A 20,287-nucleotide genomic window follows, 5' to 3' on the forward strand; every position below is an offset into this window, starting at 1 on the left:
ATTGTTAGGATCGGAAAACACCTGGGAGTCTAAACTTTGAACACTGCCAATCTACGTGACTACATAGACTTGCATGCAGATGATTTAGATCAGTGGTTCCCAACCTTTTTTGACTCGCAAACCCCTTTCAATGTAATATTTTTTATCATGAGCCCATTTCAACATAATATTTTTAATGCGAACTGCTAAGCCTATATTCTCTGAAATCGTATAATATTTCTGAATTTTTATTATAAAATATTTCCAGTATTACGTTTTTATAAGCGACGTTGCATAATAATAAAAATTATTATTAAGTATTATTTATCCATAACTTTGTAAAGCAGTTATTAATAAATCCAAACAAGATTTGGAACAGGCTAAAAGTAGAAAACTAGCTTTTAGTCCAAATGGTAGCTGAGCATTCTAGTCTCTTGCCAAAGCTATTGGCTGCAATTTTTGCCCATCTGTGTTCCCACCTCTGACAAAACCAGATGGTTTTGTTGCCACATCAGCCAAAGATAAAGCTGACTCCTAGCATCCTATTTTTCTTCCAACTCGTGTATTGATGATCTTGGTAAATTACCTCAAACCATTCGCAGCACACTCCATTCAATGCCTCCTGTGGCCTTCCGTCAAAAGGATGTCAGAAGGATTTTGATGAATCTGATGTTAAGAAAACTCCAGGTCCTGATGGTATTCTCCACTTCTTCTCTAAACCTGTGCTCTTGAGCTTACTCCTGTTTTGTGTCATTTTTTTTCGCTTTCTTATTTTAAAGGTGGTTTTTCTTCTGGTAGGAAATTTGCCCATTACGATTACTTCTACTCTTTCCAAAGTAATGGAGAAATCAATTTTAACAATTAACCGCCAACTTAAAACTATCTGGAAATCTTTCATCTGATCAACGATTGCCAGTATGGATAATGTCAGTGTCATTCCACTGGTGATATTCTGGCTTATGTTACCCATATATAGACAAATTCAATGGAAAAGTTTGGTGAAACTCAAGCCATTTCTCTTGACATTTCAAAGGCTTTTGGTTGCGTTTGGCATAAAGGTCTTCTAAATAAGCTTCCATCCTATGATTTTCCAGCTGTTCTTTGTAACAGGTTATCCAGTTTTCTCTCTAACCACTCACTGCAGGTGACGGTAGACAGCTCTGTCTTCTGACTTGTTCACTATTGCTGGATTTTCTTTCGCTCTCGGCGTTACTTTTCTTCCAACTGTTGTTGACTCTGTAGAAATCACAAATCCACCCTACCATGGAACATTGTTCCCACATCTGGGCGGTGCCCCCAAAACCTCTCTCAGGCTTCTAGATTCCATTCAGAAGAGGGCAGTTAGGTTAATTAATGACTCCTCTCTAACAGTCTCTCCACTCTGTCTCATAGACTTTCTGTTGCATGCCTTTTCTATAGATATTTGCACGTGCACTGTTCTTCTGAATTGGCTTCTATAATTCCTGTTCTCTCTTTCAAAGCAGTCCAAACACGTGCCACAACTAGTCCACATCATTTTGCTGTCCAAATTCAAACTCACAGAACCAACTTTTCTTCTTCCTCATTTATTCTTTCAACTTGTGTTTTCTGGAACCACCTTCCTTCATATGTATTTCCTAAAAAATTACAATCTACAGAAGTTCAGGTTTAATGTCAACAAGGATTTTCTTTCAACTTTTCAACCCATTTATGATACTAAGTACTATAGGTTCTTAAAAAAAAAAAAGTACCTATACTTAACAATGATCCTTGAGAATGAAAAAAAAAATTAGTATGGAAAACATCCATTTAACATGATATACTGTAAGATAGTAATCTAAATATTATAGGAGATGTGGTTTCTTTCTTTGGAAAATTTTACTCTTTACTTAATTTTAATTTACTTTATTTTTTATTATTAGTTATATTTTGTAGTTTACAATAATATACCTATGTAAATCTGAGCAGACACCATTACAGAATTTTTATTGCCAACCACCAATTGGGAACTTCTGATTTAGATGATGCAACTCTCCTTGAAATTGACGAGCAAATTGAATATGAAGAAGAGGAAAACAATTCTGAAGTAGGGCACCTCTGTAGCCAGGTGGGAAGGAGCAGCAGTGCCTAGCATACGCTTCTTGATTAGACCGGAGTTCGAGCCCGTCACCACCAAATACGGAGAATGTGGAAGGGTCAGGGAATGACCACCGCATATCTCGGAGCATTATGGCCTTAGTTGCTAATGCTCCTTAAAAAAAAAAAAAAAAAACCAAATAACAAACAATTATGAAGTGGCACCAAAAGAATTTTTTATAACAGAAGAATTGGAGATAGTTTTTCAGGGGGCTGACATGGCCTGTGAGGCGATTATGAATGGAGATCTGAATGTTGAATGTAGCATCAAGATACAGGAAATTTACAAGATGGGATTTGATGCTACAAAGACTTGTACACGAGAAAAAAGAAGACTACTTCACTAGACTACATTATTGAAATACCTAAATAAATAATAAAATCTTTTTTTTTTCTCATCTCTCATGATGTTACATTTTCATTAATAAAATTTTTGCAATATTTTTTATTTCAAATCCTTTTTATTGGCTATCAAATGCAAATTGTTTATAGATTTATTTTAATTTGTTTATAGATTTTCTCTGTTACACATTCAATTAAAACCCCCTATAATTATACCTCAATCAGCAAAGTTTCACATAACACGGAATGGTTTTAGTACCAATTATCTGTGCTATTCAGGGTATTGATGTATATGCATTTATTTTTAATTACATCACTATAGTAAATAATTAAGATGATTATGTAAGGGCTTGTTAGATTAGACTGAATGCCAACCATGGCCTCACCTCATTGTATTTATTTTTAATTTTCAGTCACAATAACGACCAAGAAGAGTTGTTTGATCATATTCTCGCAGGAAAATATGAGTTTACCTCTCCATACTGGGATGATATAACAGATGCAGCCAAGGTGAGAACCATGGATATTACTCCACAAGATTTTCACTCATATTTCAGAATATAGATTTCCCTTTTCTAGTTCCTTACTTGCACTTAAAAAATCTATAACTTATATTAAGTAATTTCTTGTTTCATTATTTTGGAGCACTTCTATTAGGGATTGTTTTTTTTTTTTTACCTAACTCCGAATGTATCCACTATTCAGTTATGTGGTCATCAATGAACTTACATCTTGGGATTGTTATTCAGTTATTCTGGGTATAAATGTGTATTGTGATATACCGTTGATCATTTCAGATTTTTCTCCCAGAACCTTTGTATGCAATATTTGTGTTGTATGTAAAGGTTCTACTAAGATAAATGTATCTTAGTAGAACCTTTTTTGGCATATCTGTATTGGTAGATATGATTTATCTCTGCTATCATTGATATTGTGAATGGTAAACTTAAATTAGGCCATCTCATCCTGTGGAATCTGCAGTTATAGCAAGTAACCAATGAAATAAGAACAATCTTTGGTTTATTATGCAGTTACTTTTTAATTCACTTTGTCATTTCAAATATTTCATACTTCATAATGTAATTAAGCCCTTTGTAATATTTATAAGGTATAATACTTGATTGTTGTGGTTTTTGATTTCTTATGCATGTAAATGAGGTACAGCTACAATGAGATAGGTATTTCAGCATATCGTTTCCTACCTCTTATACAGCAATAATCCTCACTACAATATAATTTGGTGGCTAAGGGATGTGAAATGTATCCATAATTTACATTAATTTGGAGATAAGAGTAACCTGTATTGGTTTTTTTGAGGGGGGGTAGGCAAAAGGGCTACTCTTATTGATATTTCAAGGCTATGTTATTTTAAGAAAAAACCTCCCCCCATATATTATATGGGGGGGATGTTTTATATATCTTGTTACAAATGCCTCTTGAATGGGCACCGTAGTGTCTCTGACTTAGGGATGTTTTTCACTGATAAGGAAAGAGTGAATATGCTGCTTTGCTGATGGTTCCAGTTTCTTACTCCAGAAATTATCAGGAATGTTTTGTAATCCAATTTAGGTTAATAGAACATTAATATGGTACATGGTAACTGTACCATAAATTTTTTTTTTTTTTTTTTCTTTCCCCCAGCCTATACATGGTGAGAGGACCTCTCAGTGATGGTTCTGGTTCTCCAGATTAGCCACGCTGGGATCCAATGCATACAAAATAACTATTATTTCTAATTTTTTTATGCCTAATTATTATTATTACCTATTATAGGTTGCACAACATAATTTTGGATATTGCTCTATGCAGACTCTTATGTTTGTGATATTCTATTTTCTGTGTTTTCCTTCATGCATGTAGTGCGTGTTAGTTGCTTTGCTTTGTGCCGCTCATACTGCCCTCTATTATTAGTTTATATTTCTGATCATCAACTTCATTTTTGTGGTGAGTGCTTAATCTCTCCTGTTATTTCTGTTGCTGCAATAGGGCCTCTGTTAATTTTAATGTTAATTTATGGCTCAGTCAGGCGGACTTTTTGGTTAATGTCTGTTACCGCCTGTTGCGGTAATTTGCATTGCATTCGAAATGCAGTAATATTCACAGCCATGTTGTCCAGTGGCCCTCTGATGAAAATAGATATAATGGTTGGTTTTTATTTGTTCCTTGTGGTTCGTCTTAGGCTATTTTCTTTAGTGGTATGTTTATTGTGTCTGTTCTGCGATATTTCATTGTTTTGGCCTTGGCATTATCAAGTGGATGGTGGTCTAAATTTAGCATTCATTGACCCATTAATTGTCTTTATTTGCACTATATTTAATATTTCAATAATAACCACATATCTTCATTTTCCTCTTCTGTCATTGTTATCTGTTTCTTTGCACCTAGAAAGATATCTACTTCCAGCAGAATGCAGAACATTTTCAAAAAACAAAAAAAAACAAAACAAGTCCGTAATCTGTTTTGTAGACATCCAACTGTTGCCAACTTTAATTACAAAATCATTTTCTGGAGGGGAAGAGGACAGTACCTCAATGGGGTTTGATTAATTTTTGTTCATCTTATTCTCTTCCCATAGTCAATTATTATTATTATTTTTTTTTAATTTCCTCACTGAATATTGGCAAACTGTTGTTATAATCCATAATGGTATTCCTGGGCTTGATGGGTTTTTCTTTTTTACTTAATATTACAATGCCTAAATGAGAGATTCCATCATTTTCATGCTTGATAACTGTACAGATTTACAACTGAGCTGCCATATTTTTGATTAAAGATCGTGTGGGACTGTTTGGAAATCTTGTGGGAAGGCTGAAAAATTTTTAGTTTCTCCACCATTAACAAATATTCCATGACAAATTCACAGACAATAAAATCCTAAGTAAGTTAAGTGGGCAGTACTGGTAAACAATCATATGGCTGTATCTTAATCTAAAATGAGTGTTTTCAATAATAAAATTACTTGAGGCAACTGGCTGAACTTCATTAAAATAAATATAGTGGATGCTGTTTATTGTGATCTCTTTGGGACACAGCATTAAGTGATTAAAAATAATGCAGATGTTCAGCACTGTTTATTAGTGCAGAGCAGAAATATGTACATAAAAAGGTGGAATTGGACAGAAAGAAAACATTAAAATCAAGCAATATAAAATACTTTAATTTGATTATTTCTTCGAGAAAGTCATCAACAAAAACAAAATTGGCAAATTGTCAATGGTTTTGAAAATTCTTACAAATCCATTAAAAAGCAAAGAAAATAATAAAATCAAGAATTTAAAAGGGTTAATGCTTTACTGTAAAATAGTCAGGTTGGTAGAAGTACAGATACAATACAACCACTCCCCAGCTTATGTAATACTTGACTTATGGATTTTCGACTTTACGTAAGTTTTTGCCACCTTAAAAAAATCATGGAAACATATTTTGTAGGCTATTTATCTCTCTAAGAGGTCATTTTTATAATGTAAATTGCACTACACTTTCATCGTTACCATATGTTCCATTATAAGAATCAATTTTTGAATGCCTTTGTGATATTTTTCTAAAACACATTTCTGAAGGTCACTACCATAAACATTAAAAACAATTTGTACTTCCAGTTTATTGGGTTTTTCTGTTAGTGCAATCTATTATAAACAGGTAGTAAACTCTTATCTTACTTCATTTGCAATAATACCGATAACTGGAATTCTGTGGGTTTTTACGTTACGGTGTTATGGTGAAATGAGTTCCCTTCACTGAAATCTTCAGTGAAGGGAACTCATAAAAAACATAAATAAATTTTCAGAATCTTCTCTTCATTGCTATTTACTTATTGCGATGGTGAAAGAAAAAGGGACCAACAGAAAGTGCAAGTGCTGGTAGCACTAGGAAATGAAACAGAATTGATTTAGAAATGAAGATGATTAATTAAGAAGTACGAAGTAGGGCAAAGCTTGTCATCTGTTGCATGGAATTAGGTCACACTACTTCAACAGTGAATACCATTTTAAGGGACAGTGCAAGTATAAAAGAACATGTTAAAAGATCAACTCATTTGAGATCAACAGTGATCACAAAACAGCTTTCAGGTGCTATATCGAAGATCGAAAAGCTATTAATAATATGGATGGAAAATCAGATTCAGAAGCAAGTGCCCCTGAGTCCAATGGCCATTCAAGCAAAAGCAAGAAGTATTTATGAAGATATCAAAGATAAGTACGGTGAACCCCAAGCCAAGTTCATGGCAAGCAACAGGTGATTTAATAGGTTTTAGCCTTGTGCTAGTTTTCAAAACATTAAAGTGTGCGGTGAAGTCACCAGTGCTGATTCTGCAGCTGGAGAGAAATTTTGTGATATGTTGGGAAAAAAACTCCTAAATCTCCCAAGCCCTCAACTTCCACAGCAGCGTGCTTATCAGCTGGAGAGTTAATTCTGGCAATGATGCTCAAAAGGTAAAACTTGCTGATGTTATGCCTGTCTCCTCTTTTGTAATTTTATAATTTTGAAATTTTTGTAATTTTATGAGATAAAAAATTGAATAAATAATTCTATTTACATGTTCATTGAACATTTCTTTTTCAAATTCAATCAAATTTGCGAGTGTTGCATAAGCATTTAGGGAAATTCCGACTTTACGTAGAGTTCCGAGAAATGCAACCTTTACATCGGGGAGTGGCTTTATTTTCTTTCATGGAATAGTGTTACTGACAACCATACAAGATATATGAAACAGCAGTAACTAAATATCAACATATTGGAGTTCAAGAACAAATCTGGATATTACACAATCATTTCCACTGCACATGTGTGATCCACAATAAGATAAAAAAGCATTAACATAAACTGAAGTGTGCTGATTACAATAAACTTATAAATGTGATAACAAACAGGGACTTCATGAAAGTGATAGCATTATCATTGATCACAATAAGCAGTGTACGTTATGTATGAAAATAACAGTTAGTTATCGTACATAGTACAATTCAGGTGTGTGCATTTTTTCAATGAAATGAATTATTTTTCTTTATGCGTGATAGAAATGAAAAGTAAATATAGTTAACACCTAATCAATTAATTACTAAGATTATAACTTTATAGAACAATCAATAAAACTCTATAGGCTTATGTTATCTAAACTTAGCCATTCAGTTTAATAAATGCATTGTGTCTATACACAAAAAATTAATCAAAGTTATTATAGTGGCATCATTTCATTATATCTCATATATTGAATGCCTTCACAAGCGAACTTAATATCAAGGTAGACAAGGTTGCCCAAACACCGAAGCAACCCCTTCCACCCTGGCAAGCTCATGTCCCAGCATGTGACTTGTCCCTTAGAAATTGGGGAAAGTCGGACACACCATCGTCGGTCTACCTGCAGCTTTATTCAGCACACCGAGCTGAACATTCTGACTTCGCGCCAGTTTACACAGACGGTTCGAAGTCGGAATCATATGTGGGATCTGCTGCTGTCTTTACAGACACTACTACATCGGAGCAGATTCCTTCTGAATGCAGCATATTTACTGCAGAGCTGCACGCTATAGAGTTAGCCTTGGATCACATTAGTGAATGCCAATACCAATGGTTCATTTTATATTCTGACTCTCTCGGTGTGTTACAGGCTTTAATATCCGTGAGGTATAATCCTCATCCGGTTCTGTCTAGCATTCAGCAGAAGATTCATTTCCTCCGAGAACGTGAATATGATATCCGCTTCTGCTGGATTCCCAGCCACATTGGGATTAGGGGAAATGATTTGGCCGACACCGCAGCCAAATCAGCAATCCCTAATAATAATCGCTGCCTGTCAGTCCCCTATACAGACTACAGGCAAACAATACAGCAGAAGATACACTCCCAATGGCAGGATTTGTGGAATAGACAGACTGGGAATAAACTATATCGTATAAAGCCTGTAATTGAACCGTGGCAGTCTAGTCTGCGCAGGAATCGTAAGGAGAAAGTTGTTCTTGCTCGGACCCGCATAGGACATAGTCATTTGACACGTTCGTTTTTGCTGAGGTCTGATGACCCTCCTATGTGTGAGTCCTGTGGCACAATTTTAACTTTTAGACACATTTTAATTGATTGTCCAGATTTTAGCAATATCCGTTTTACCGCTTTTAATCATCTGGCTGAGCCGTATACACTTAGTCAGATTTTATCTGACAATGACAATGTGTCTGCTATTTTTAGTTATTTTAAATCAATAAAGGTTTTTACTTATATTTAATATTTACATGTTATTGTTATTTCTTTATTGATTTATTTTTTCTACATTTTATACCTTTTGTTATTTTATATACTGACATGGTGACCTAAGTAATGAGGTCAGTGAAAATTAAAATTTTTTTTTGCATATCACCTGAGTTTGGCGTTATAGCCTTAGGTGCTAATGCGCCAATAAAAACCAAACCAAACCAGCCTTCACAAGTTGCCTGTTTGGTTATACTTTGAATAAGTAATGCTTCCTCAATATAAAGGAATCTTGTTACTTGATCTGAGTGGATACTGCTACCCAGACAGGTGTTTCAGGACTGTTTGGCCCTTCACGAACCGGTGGGGGGGGGAGGAACCTTGATGGTATAACAACTGACATTTTGAAATTAAATCCACAATATGAGTGATTCCAAATGTTGTTTAGTAGTTTAATATCTACTAAAAATTCAGGGCAAAAAGTCTCAGGCTGCGGAAAGATTTACAGACATAAGTTAGTACAAATGCATCATGTCTATGTGCGGACCAAAGTTATTATAATGGTTTCATTTCATTATGTCTCATTCTGAATGCCTTTACAATTAATTTGCCTATTCGGTTATACTTCAAATAAGTAATGCTTGCTCAACGGAAATGGCTCTTGTTACTTATTCTCAGTGGATACCCACTCAGACTGCCATTTCAGGGCAGTTTGGTCCTTTGTCAGTGAGTGGGTAGGTTCAATTCTCAGCATTATTGTTACTTATTCTCAGTGGATGCCACCATCCAGATGGCAGTTTCAGAGCTATTCGGCCCTTTGTGGGTGTGTAGGTAACCCTGATGATATAACAGCTGAACAACCTGGTTGTGAAATTAAGTCTACAATATGGGAGATGCTAAATGGTGTTTAGTAGTTCAATACTTAATAAAAATTCAAGGAAAAAGCCTTGGACTTTGGGAGAATTTACAGACATATAAGTTAAGGCAAACGCATTCACAACTGGATTGTCAGCTGTTATACTATTGGGATACCTGCCCACCCACATGAAGGGCCAGATAGCCCTGAAACATCCATCTGAGTCATGGTGGTATCCACTGAGAATAAGTCTTCTCTTCTCTATTGGGGAAACATTACTTTACCTCATATTTATAATATGGGATATAATGAAACAATTTCACTACAATAACTTTGATTAATTTACTGCGTATAAACATGATGTATTTGTCCTAACTTTTGTCTGTAAATTTTCCTGTACCAAGTGCCATGTACCTCTGAAATAGCCATTTGGGTGGTGGTTTTTACTTATTCCACCAAGAATAAGTAACAACTATTGGGAAGCATTACTTACCTGAAGTATAACTGAATAGGCAACTCATTGTAAAGACATTCGTAATGTGAGATATAATGAAACTATGCTTAACTTTTATTTCTGTAAATTTTCCTGCAGTGTGAAGCTTTTGCATTGAATTTTTATTACCCATTCAGTTTAATTATATATCTATGATATTTATTATTCTCCACTAGTATACTTTTTTTGTCTATTTTCTGTCTACATATATATGTATCACTTTCGCAAGTCTTCTTCCATGAGTTTAGTTTTCCGTGTAATTTGTACGGTGAAAAGAAATACTTATTGGATAATTTTAATGAAATTAGGAATGGCTTGACAAATATTTTTAAAAAGCCCAAATATAAAATTTTATAAATCGTGGTAGTCCCTCTGTTACACGGTCAAGCAGACAGACACATTGAAGACAAGAGGTGTGTATATTAGCATTAGTAGAGGCATATGATGCAAGAAATCAAGATTATGCAGCATCAGCCAAAAAAAAAAAAAAGTGTAGATAAATAGATGTGTAGAAGTTTGCTGGCTACAGGCAAACTTCTACACATCTATCCTACATCTGTCTTTCTTCAATTTCAATTTATCTGTTCTTCAATTTCAATTTATTCTGAGCAAGAGGAAGAATACCATCAGCATTGAGCATGCACAAACCATTCAAGGCTTTATACACCTCAGTCAGATCACCTTGCAGGTGCCTAGTCTCTGGACACTGTAATTTGCAAAATTTAAGCCTTTCTTCTTAAGAGCAACTCTATTCAATTCACTAATCTTGTTGCCCTTCTCTGTACTCGTTCCAACAGCTCCTCATCCTTCTTAAAATGAGGCCTCCAGACCTGTATACAGTACTCAAGGTGTAGCCTGACCATTGCCTTATATAGGGCGTCTCAAAAATATTGGTACAAACGTTTAGGGGAGGTGGGTAACATCTAAAGGAATGCAAATCGCATAGGAACCCATAACTGGGAACGTCACGGGAAAGTAGTAGCAGAGGCACAAGAAGCAGAAATGACATAAGACAGTAATTAGTGGCAAACATTTTATTTGACATAATATTAACAATGGAGTACGAGATGGATGCATTTCATGATGTTACAACAGATGCTCGAAGGTTCCACCATGAGACGCGATGCATGCGTGACACCGACGCAGCATGGATTGGCTGGCGGACACGGTCGAACACACCTGGAGTTTCTTTGACAGTAGCAGCAGCGCAGACGAGTCTCGCCACGAGATCCATTTCCATCTCCACAGGCGATTCATACACGATAGATTTGAGGATCCCCACAGAAAGAAATCAAGGCTCAATAAATCAGGTGAGCATGGGGGCTGGGCAACAGATCCACCCCAGCCAATCCACCGACGGCCAAAACGCCTGTTCAAATGGTCAGGATCACACCTTCCATAATGGGCAGGCACCCCGTCATGTTGAAACCAAATGTTGTGTCTCGCATTTTAGTATTAGTATTAGTAACGGCCGTATGGTGCAAGAAAGCCTATGGCTTATGCTGCACCAGCCAAAAAAAAAAAAAAAAAAAATCCGAACAAAACAATGATAAAAACAAAAATTAAATAAATAAATAATAATAATTAATAAATAAATAAAAATAATAAAATGAAATTAAAAATTAAATAAAAAGGAAATTAATCCTATCATCCTATGCGCTTCCCTTACCCGAAAGTACTATCCAGATGACCTTTGAATTTCCCCAAACTGTCGGCCTCTACCACCCATGAAGGCAACTTATTCCAGTAATTTATAACTCGCTGGCTAAAATAAAACTTCCTGCAGTCCAATCTAAATATTTCCCCCCGTAACTTGAATTTATGTCCCCTAGTTCTAGCATCATTTATAATCTTGAAAATTTTGTCCTCATTCATTTTACTGATGCCTCTCAGAGCCTTAAACACCTCAATCAAATCTCCTCTAAGGTGTCTAGTTTCCAAACTCTGCAACCCACATATTCGAAGTCTTTCTTCATAAGGATGCCCTTTTGCCGATCTCACCAGGCGAGTTACCCTTCTTTGCACCCTTTCAAGAAGCTCGATGTCTTTCTTTAGGTGCGGTCTCCATACTTGAACACAGTATTCCAAGTGTGGTCTAACATAGGCCTTATATAATGGGATTATCACGTCCCTATCTCTACTTGCAAAAGTTCGATAGATCATCGATAGGACACCATGGGCCTTCCTTGCAACCTGTTTACAATGCTCAGAGAATTTCATGTCTGACCGTATCGTAACACCCAAGTCCCTTTCCTCCAGTACTGGGTTTAGTTGAACTCCACCAAGTGAATAAGTTATTTTGGGATTACTGTTTCCCAGGTGTAATACCTTAAACACTTTGTTGGATTAAAGCACAGCTGCCATTTTTCTGACCATTCTTGAAGTCTATCTAGGTCTCTCTGAAGAAGCTCAGCTTGACAGTGATCATTAACTACTCTACCAATTTTAACATCATCTGCAAATTTAGACATCACGCCCTCTATCCCTTCATCAATGTCGTTTATGAAAATTAAAAACAACAGTGGTCCTAATACTGATCCTTGGGGAACCCCACTTCTTACATCAACCCAATCTGAGGAATAGCCATTTATTACAACCCTCTGCCTCCTGCCCTGAAGCCATCCTTCTATCCATCTAAGGATTTTCCCAGTGATTCCAACCTGTTCCAGCTTATAAAGCAACCGCTCATGTGGGACTGAGTCAAAAGCTTTGCTGAATGGCGCCTCCGTAGCCAGGTGGGAAGGAGCAGCAGTGCGTAGCACACGCTTCTTGATTAGACCGGGGTTCGAGCCCGTCACCACCAAATACGGAAGATGCGGAAAGGTCAGGGAATGACCACCGCATATCCCAGAGCAATATGGCCTTAGTTGCTAATGCTCCTAAAAACCAAATAACAAACAAATAACAAAGCTTTGCTGAAATCTAAATAAACAATGTCGAAATTATTCCCTAAATTCAGCTCGTGAGTGACCCTTTCGAAATAGCGAACCAGATTTGTTAAACATGATTTTCCCTTTACAAAACCATGCTGAGTATCCTTGAGAATTTCAATTCGATCCAAATGATCCTGAATTCCACCCTTGATTAATGCCTCCATGATTTTCCCTACTACTGAAGTCAGACTGACAGGTCGATAATTTCCCACTTCACTTTTAGAGCCACCCTTATGTATGGGAGATACATTTGCACTTTTCCAATCCAAGGGAATCTCCCCAGAGTCTAGTGATGCTCGCATAACCAGCCTCAGTGGTTCAATGCACTCGCTTGCCGCCTCTCTCAAGATTATAGGGTATATTCCATCAACTCCAGGAGCCTTACTAGTCTGTAGGCTTGAAAGTTTTTTCATTAAATAATCTTGTGAAATTTCAATATCATTAATTACATATTTTTTAACTTCGCTCCCACAATTTCCCATTGCCACATAAGGCTTTTCATTTGTAAATATCGATGCAAAATAACTGTTGAGTTCATCTGCAACGGCAGCTGGTGTATTTATTACTATCCCCTTTCCCTTACGTAAAGGTCCGATCTGGTTTGTCCTGCTCTTCTTGGCATTTATATATGTGAAGAATTCTTTATCCCCCCTCTTTGCTCTGTTTGCTAGTGATTTCTCATAAACTGCCTTTGCCTGTCGAACCTTTTCTGTGGCTCTATTACACATCACCTTGTAGCTGTTATAGGCTTCAGTACTTTTTATTGCTCTGTAATGTTTCCATGCCACCTTTTTCTGCTCAAGTAATGTGGCAACTTCACTATTCATCCAACTTGGAACCCTTCTCGTGGAGTATTTTTTTTAATGGTATATACGCATTCAAGGCATCTGTGATTAATGTTTTAAAAGCGTACCACAGTTCAATTGTATTCATTCTCTGCGCGATATCTACCCAGTTAATAGAGGCCATGTAGTACCTTAAGGCATCGTAATTTCCTTTTCTGAAATTAAAACCCATTCCTTTGCCTTTTACTTCTGCTACCTCTCTCGTCATCATCCACCGTAGAACTCCGTGATCACTTCCTGCTACTGGTTCCTCTACTGTCAGCCCTGTTATGTCATCTGATTCATGTGTGATGATGAGGTCTAGGATATTCTTTTCTCTAGTACTTTCCCTGACATGTTGATACAAATAACAGTCATCTAGTTGATTTAAAAATTTTGTTCCACATGTCGAGTTTCCTTCCCATTTACTCCAATCAATTAGAGGCAAATTGAAATCACCCATAATAAGGCATTGACGCTTACTTGCCCATTCCATTTGCATGTAGAGGCTTTTGTCATCTGGTCTGTAGATTACGCCTACTCGCATTGTACCTTTTGTTTCCAACTATCTCACACCATACAGACTCTATACTAGCATGTGAAATGTCTGAATCTGGGAAAGCTATCGTCGCACTCAGGCTGCTTCTGATAAGAAGCATTACCCCACCACCCCTTCTATCTACTCTATCCTTCCTAAATACATTATACAAGCCGTACTGAAACTCATCATCCCCAATTTCCGGGTGGCACCACGTCTCCGTAAGCCCTACTATGTCCGCGTTACTTGTTTTAACCAGCAGTTCGAATTCGCTCATTTTATTGACGACACTTCTAACATTACTGTATAAACAATTAAGATTTACTGTTCTTGTATATTTAACAACCCTAACACAACCCTTGAAGTTTTTTAGGCTCTCTTCCCTGATATTAGCTACCTGCTCACGTGAAACGTCTTTGCCCCCAGAACATCTAGATAATACGTCCAGTTGGGGTAACAGATAAGAACTCTTAAGGTATGTGCAAGAGTTACATTGACCAATATTATCAGATAAACGCGTTTCAGTATTACCCACATCCCCCCTAACTAGCAGTTTCCCTGAGCCTTTAAGGTATCCTCAATAATACTGGCAAAAACTTTTGCACCACCTTTGTTTAAGTGTATCCCGTCTCTACAAAACAAATTCCTTCTACCTACAAGTGTGGGCCATGCTGATAGAAATTTATCCCCTAAAGCCTTGCAGATTCCTTCAAGTCTTGAGTTAATCCACAAGGCTCATAACATATAATCCCTCCTATCGTGTCTGGGCAGAATTGCAGACACATAGACATTATGGCCTAGCTCGCGACATTTCCTCAGCATGGTCCTGTATTTTTCCAACAAATCGTCAGATCGTGTACGTTTAATATCGTTTGTCCCCAACTTGCTGAAACATTGTCAAGTAACCCTATTAGAACTTGTTCAAGAAAGATCCGATATTTAGCGGAGTTCATGCGGGATGGTAACAGGTATGGGCCGACCATAGCTGCCCACACATTTATTGCGAAGCGATGTTGTGCCGCATGGGGGCGCACACCGTGTGGGCCCTTTCCTAATCCATATACTAGGTGCATGTCTGCCAACTCACAGTTCGTATATCGATGCATGCTCTTCGTGCGGCGACTACTGCTTGAATGAGTAAACTAGAAATTTTCCCTTTCACGAACTGATGAACAGCGCCGTGTACCGACTTACAGTGACATTTTCGGTTATGGGTTCCTATGCCATTCACATTCCGTTAAATGTTACCTATCTCCCCTAAATGTTTGTACCAATATTTTTGAGACACCCTGTATAAGGGGATAATCACTTGTTTATCCCTGCTAGAAAAATTCCTATATATCATTGACAAGACACTTATGAGCTACTCTTGCAGACCGTCTGCACTGCTCACAAAATTTCATATCTGCCTGCACGAATACCCCCAGGTCCTTTTTGTTCTCTACTACAGTGTAATACCACAGAGTTGATACGTCACTCTGTGGTTTCTGCTTCCCATATGTAGTACTTTACATTTGTCAATGTTAAACTTCATTTGCCACCTCTCAGCTCATCTGCTCAACTTTTCTAGGTCCTGTTGCAGCAGTGTACTGTCATTAGTGTCCTTAACAACCCTGCCAACCTTCATATTGTCTGCAAACTTGGACATTAAGCTTGATATACCATCATCAATATCATTTATAAATACAGAAAATAACAATGGACCCAATACTGAGTCCAGAAGGACTCCACCAATAACATTAGTCCACAATGAGCAGTGTCCATTGATTACCACTGTCTGTCTTCTCCCACTCAACCATCCCTTTATCCATAGCAGCAATTTGCCTCCAATGCCACACTGCTCCAATTTGTGCAGCAGTCTTCTATGTGCAACAGTATCAAAAGCCTTTCTAAGCTCCAAATATATGATATCAAAGTTATTCCCTGCATCCAGTTCCTTTGTGACCACATCATAGTATCCAATCAGATTGGTCAGGCAAGACTTTCCCTTAACAAAACCATGCTGTGTCCGAGCTATAACTGAAGTCTTGTATAGGTGATCCTGGAGTGCTTCTTTAACCAGTGCCTCCATTAATTTTCCTGGAACAGAAGTTAAACTAACAGGTCTATAATTACTTGTGTCAGCCTTTGATCCTCCTTTGTGAATTGGGGTCACATTTGCACATCTCCAGTCCATTGGTACCTCCCCTGAGTCCAAAGAAGCTCTCATAATTATGGCTAAGGGTTTGCTTACTTTCTTTGCTGCCTCCTTTAATATAACTGGATAGATCGCATCCACCCCTGGTGCTTTTTTTTATGTTTATCTTCAACAATTTTTCCTCCACTTTCCTCTCAATTATTACAAAATCATCCCGCTAACTGCCAGAGTTTAACTCACCTCTGGCATTCCCCTCCCTGAATAACTCCTCATGGGTGAATGTAGACCCATCAATTTTAGTGGACCCATCAATATCCAGTGGACCAATCTGATTCATCCCTTTCCTTCTAGAGTTTACATAGGTAAAGAACTCTTTGTTGTTTTTCTTTGCATTCTTTGACAAGGATTTCTCATAATCTGCCTTTGCCTGCATAATCTCCTTTGTGACTTGGTTACAGACCAGCTTATATCTATCATAAGGCTTCCATGTCACCCATTAATTTATACGTATCCCATTCATTTTTCTTCTCTGCCATATGTCTCATTAGTCCATCTGACATCCATTTAGTTCTAAACTTTGAACGCTATTTCTTAGTTGGTATGTAAAGCCTAGTAGCTTTCAAGATAAATTCTTTGAATGCTTCCTATTTTGAATTTGCTGTTGGTAACATCATCAGTTGGTCCCACTGTATAGAATTTAAATACAGTCTCAGATCACCATAGTCACCTTTGTGAAAGCAAAAACCCTTCCCTTAACCCCTGATGGTAGTTACCTCCTTGAGTAAATCCCACTTCAGCATACTGTGATCACTGCCACCTAGTGGTCCCTTTATCTGCAGATTCTTAATGCATGAAGAATCACTACTGATAATCAGATCAAGAGTATTACTCCCTCTAGTTGCCTCCCGAACATGCTGATATAGAAAACAATAATCCAGTAAATCCACAAAAGGCGTACTAGTGTGTGAGTGACCAACCCACAAGTTCCAGTCAATATCTGGGAAATTAAAATCCCCGATTCTAAGACTCTCTGATTTACTGGCCCACTCTATTTACCTGTACAGTTTCTTATTATACTCATCAGAGTCATTAGGCCTATAACACACTCCTAATCTCAATTTTGATCTCCCAATGTGTATGTCACACCAAACTGACTCGATACTGCACTGTCCAGCGATGTCGACTGGCTTCACTTCCTTGTATTTTATGTGTTTCTTAACTAATAGTATAACCCTCCCTATCTTGTCTATCCTTCCTGTACGCATTGTACTCCCCAAATTCCAGTTCTGCATTCCTTATATCTGTGTGACACCACATCTCTGATATCCCAACAATATCTGCCTTTGATGTTTTGAGCAATACCTCAAATTCATCAAATTTATTTACCAAACTCCTAGCATTGGTGTACATGCAAGTAGACATGCACCTGTTTCTATTCTTAGCTACCCTAACACAACCCATGTGTTTACTTGTGCGGCAATGGCTCCCAGCAGTCTCTGAAATACTGTGCATCTTGTTTTCCAGGCTGCTGCTCATTCCAATAGAAGCAGTGCAAGAATCACTTTCACCTCTACCAGTGGCTACCGTTAATCTATTAGTCCTTGTATCCCCCCAGGCTAGCAGTTTTCCGACCCACCTAACACTGCCTCGATAGCATCAGCAAATATTCTTGCACCCTTTCTATTTTTGTGTGTGTGTGTGTGTGTGTGTGTGTGTGTGTGTGTGTACACACACACACACACAACGATCAGCCAAAACATTATGACTAGTGAGTTGTCATGCAAATCAAAGCAACTGCAGGGGAATTAAGGCGCGGGTTGAGACAAGGTAAAAAAATACCTGATACTTTAGCTCCGCTAATCAGCATTACTCTTGTTCTTCGGATCCGAAAAACAATGGACTTAAGAGTTTGACAAAGCATTAGCATTAGCATTAGCATTAGCATTAGTAGAGGCATTTGATGCAAGAAAGCAAGCTTATGCAGCATCAGCCAAAAAAAAAAAAAATAATAATAATAATAAATAAATAAAAAATAACCACTTCCACTTCACCCCTCTGTTCGTTCGAAATACCTGTCCAGCTGAGCCTTAAACTTATTTAGGCTATCAACTTCCACGACAAGGGATGGAAGTCTGTTCCACCAACCAACCACCCGCTGGCTAAAGGCAAATTTCCTCACGTCTATCCTACATCTGTCTTTCCTCAGCATTGAGCATGCTCAACCCATTCAAGGCTTTATACACCTCTATCAGATCACCTCGCTGGTGCCTAGTCCCCAGACATTGTAATTTGCAAAACTTAGCCTTTCTTCGTAAGAGCACCCCTTTGTTCCATTCACTAATCTTGTTGCCCTTCTCTGTACTTGTTCCAGCATCTCTACATCCTTCTTGAAATGAGGCCTCCAGACCTGTATACAGTACTCTAGGTGTGGCCTGACCATTGCCTTATACAAGGGAATAATCATCTCCTTATCCCTGCTAGAAAAATTCCTATATATCATCGACAATACACCATGAGCCACTCTTGCAGCCCATCTGCACTGCTCAGAAAACTTCATATCTGCCTGCACAACCACCCCCAGGTCCCTTTCATTCTCTAAAACTGTCAGTGTAGTACCACAGCGTTGATACGTTGCTCTGGGGTTACTGTTTCCCATATGCAGTCATCCCTCGATTTGCGCGGTCAGGTATACTACCAAAATTTTATATTGCGCAGAGGGTTTCGCTACCTGCGCGTTATTTTATTAATTTTTTTACGAAGCTTCAAAAATAGGAATGAAGAGCAGATTTTGAAAATTTATTTTGGGGTTTTTTTTGCATGATTGAAGATTTCATTGAAGGAGAAACACATTTCACCATAATAACGTAAAATACCACGTTTCCAGCTGTCGGTATTATTGAAAATGCAATAAGATTCAGTTTATTACCCGTTTATAATCAGATTGCACTAACAGAAAAGTGCAAATTGTTTTTATTGTTTTATGGTCGTGACCTCCAGAAATAGCTTTGGAAAAATATCACAACGGCATTCAAAACTAATTCTTATAAGGATATAATCAAACAGAGCAATAAACGGTGGTGTGTTTGTCCGGTTATTTTGTAAACAACTTCCTCATTCGGGAATCCTCTTCATCAATTATCCTACGTTAGCTGTTCAGACAGAATATTTTTCCGGTTCGCGCAACTTAAAAGTGTTTTAATCGGTAAGCATTGCTTTTGCTGATTTAATAACTGGACAGTACTTATACAGGGTGATTCACTACCAGTGCGACAAACTTGCAGGGAGTGTAGGGGGCGCAAAGACGAATCGGAATCACATAGCATTGCAGGGTCCGAAATGCCGTTTCTGTTGAAGAAACCAAGTAGTAAAAGTCCTCCGGAGTGGATTATCCGCAGGCTCCAATGATTGGACGTTGCAGATGGGTATGAACTCATTTGGTTTGTTGACAGTATCCTCCATACAGTGGATTGGGAAATACCCAATCGTTGGCCTATCGCTCGAGTACTTGTACTCGGATTGCCTTCTGCAAGATGTACGACATTCTCCTCATTGTCTGGCGTCCTCGTCGTTCGCTCTCGATTCATGGTACCTCTCGTGAAACAACCAGTCTCACCTAACCTTCTGTGCACGTGCGAAAATCGTATGATGAGGAGCACGCCTGTGCGGGAAACGTTCCTGGTACAAGAGCAGAGCGGCGCGCCCGTTACAGCTCATTACGCGAGGTGCATGTCGGCCAGTTCAACGTTTGAATACTCGTCCATCCTACTGCCTCGGGAACCGGTTCGCAAATGCTGACGTCCAGCGGGATCGCTGTTCACGCGACCTCCAAAATTGTAATTAAGGCCAAATTGTAATGGCCAGATGACTGGGTCAGAGCATATCCAAAA

At 37.9% G+C, this 20,287-nt stretch overlaps 1 protein-coding gene across 4 annotated transcripts in view; it reads left to right on the forward strand.

Annotated features, from left to right (window-relative positions):
• LOC150081995 (serine/threonine-protein kinase DCLK1-like) overlaps positions 1-20,287 on the forward strand; it is a 345,782-nt gene that overhangs the window by 288,430 nt on the left and 37,065 nt on the right. For all 4 annotated transcript variants that reach the window (XR_016547298.1, XM_090379891.1, XM_090379889.1 and 1 more), the window contains one exon: positions 2,850-2,946. Coding sequence is in view for 3 of the 4 variants with exons in the window: in XM_090379891.1 (XP_090236017.1) it covers positions 2,850-2,946 (97 nt within the window). In the remaining variant the exon portion in view is untranslated. The remainder of the gene's footprint in view (positions 1-2,849; positions 2,947-20,287) is intronic.

This window comes from Mastigoproctus giganteus, chromosome 8 (genome assembly GCF_048544385.1).
Source record: "Mastigoproctus giganteus isolate SK-2022 chromosome 8, ASM4854438v1, whole genome shotgun sequence".
In the NCBI taxonomy this organism is placed as follows: Eukaryota; Metazoa; Arthropoda; class Arachnida; order Uropygi; family Thelyphonidae; genus Mastigoproctus; species Mastigoproctus giganteus.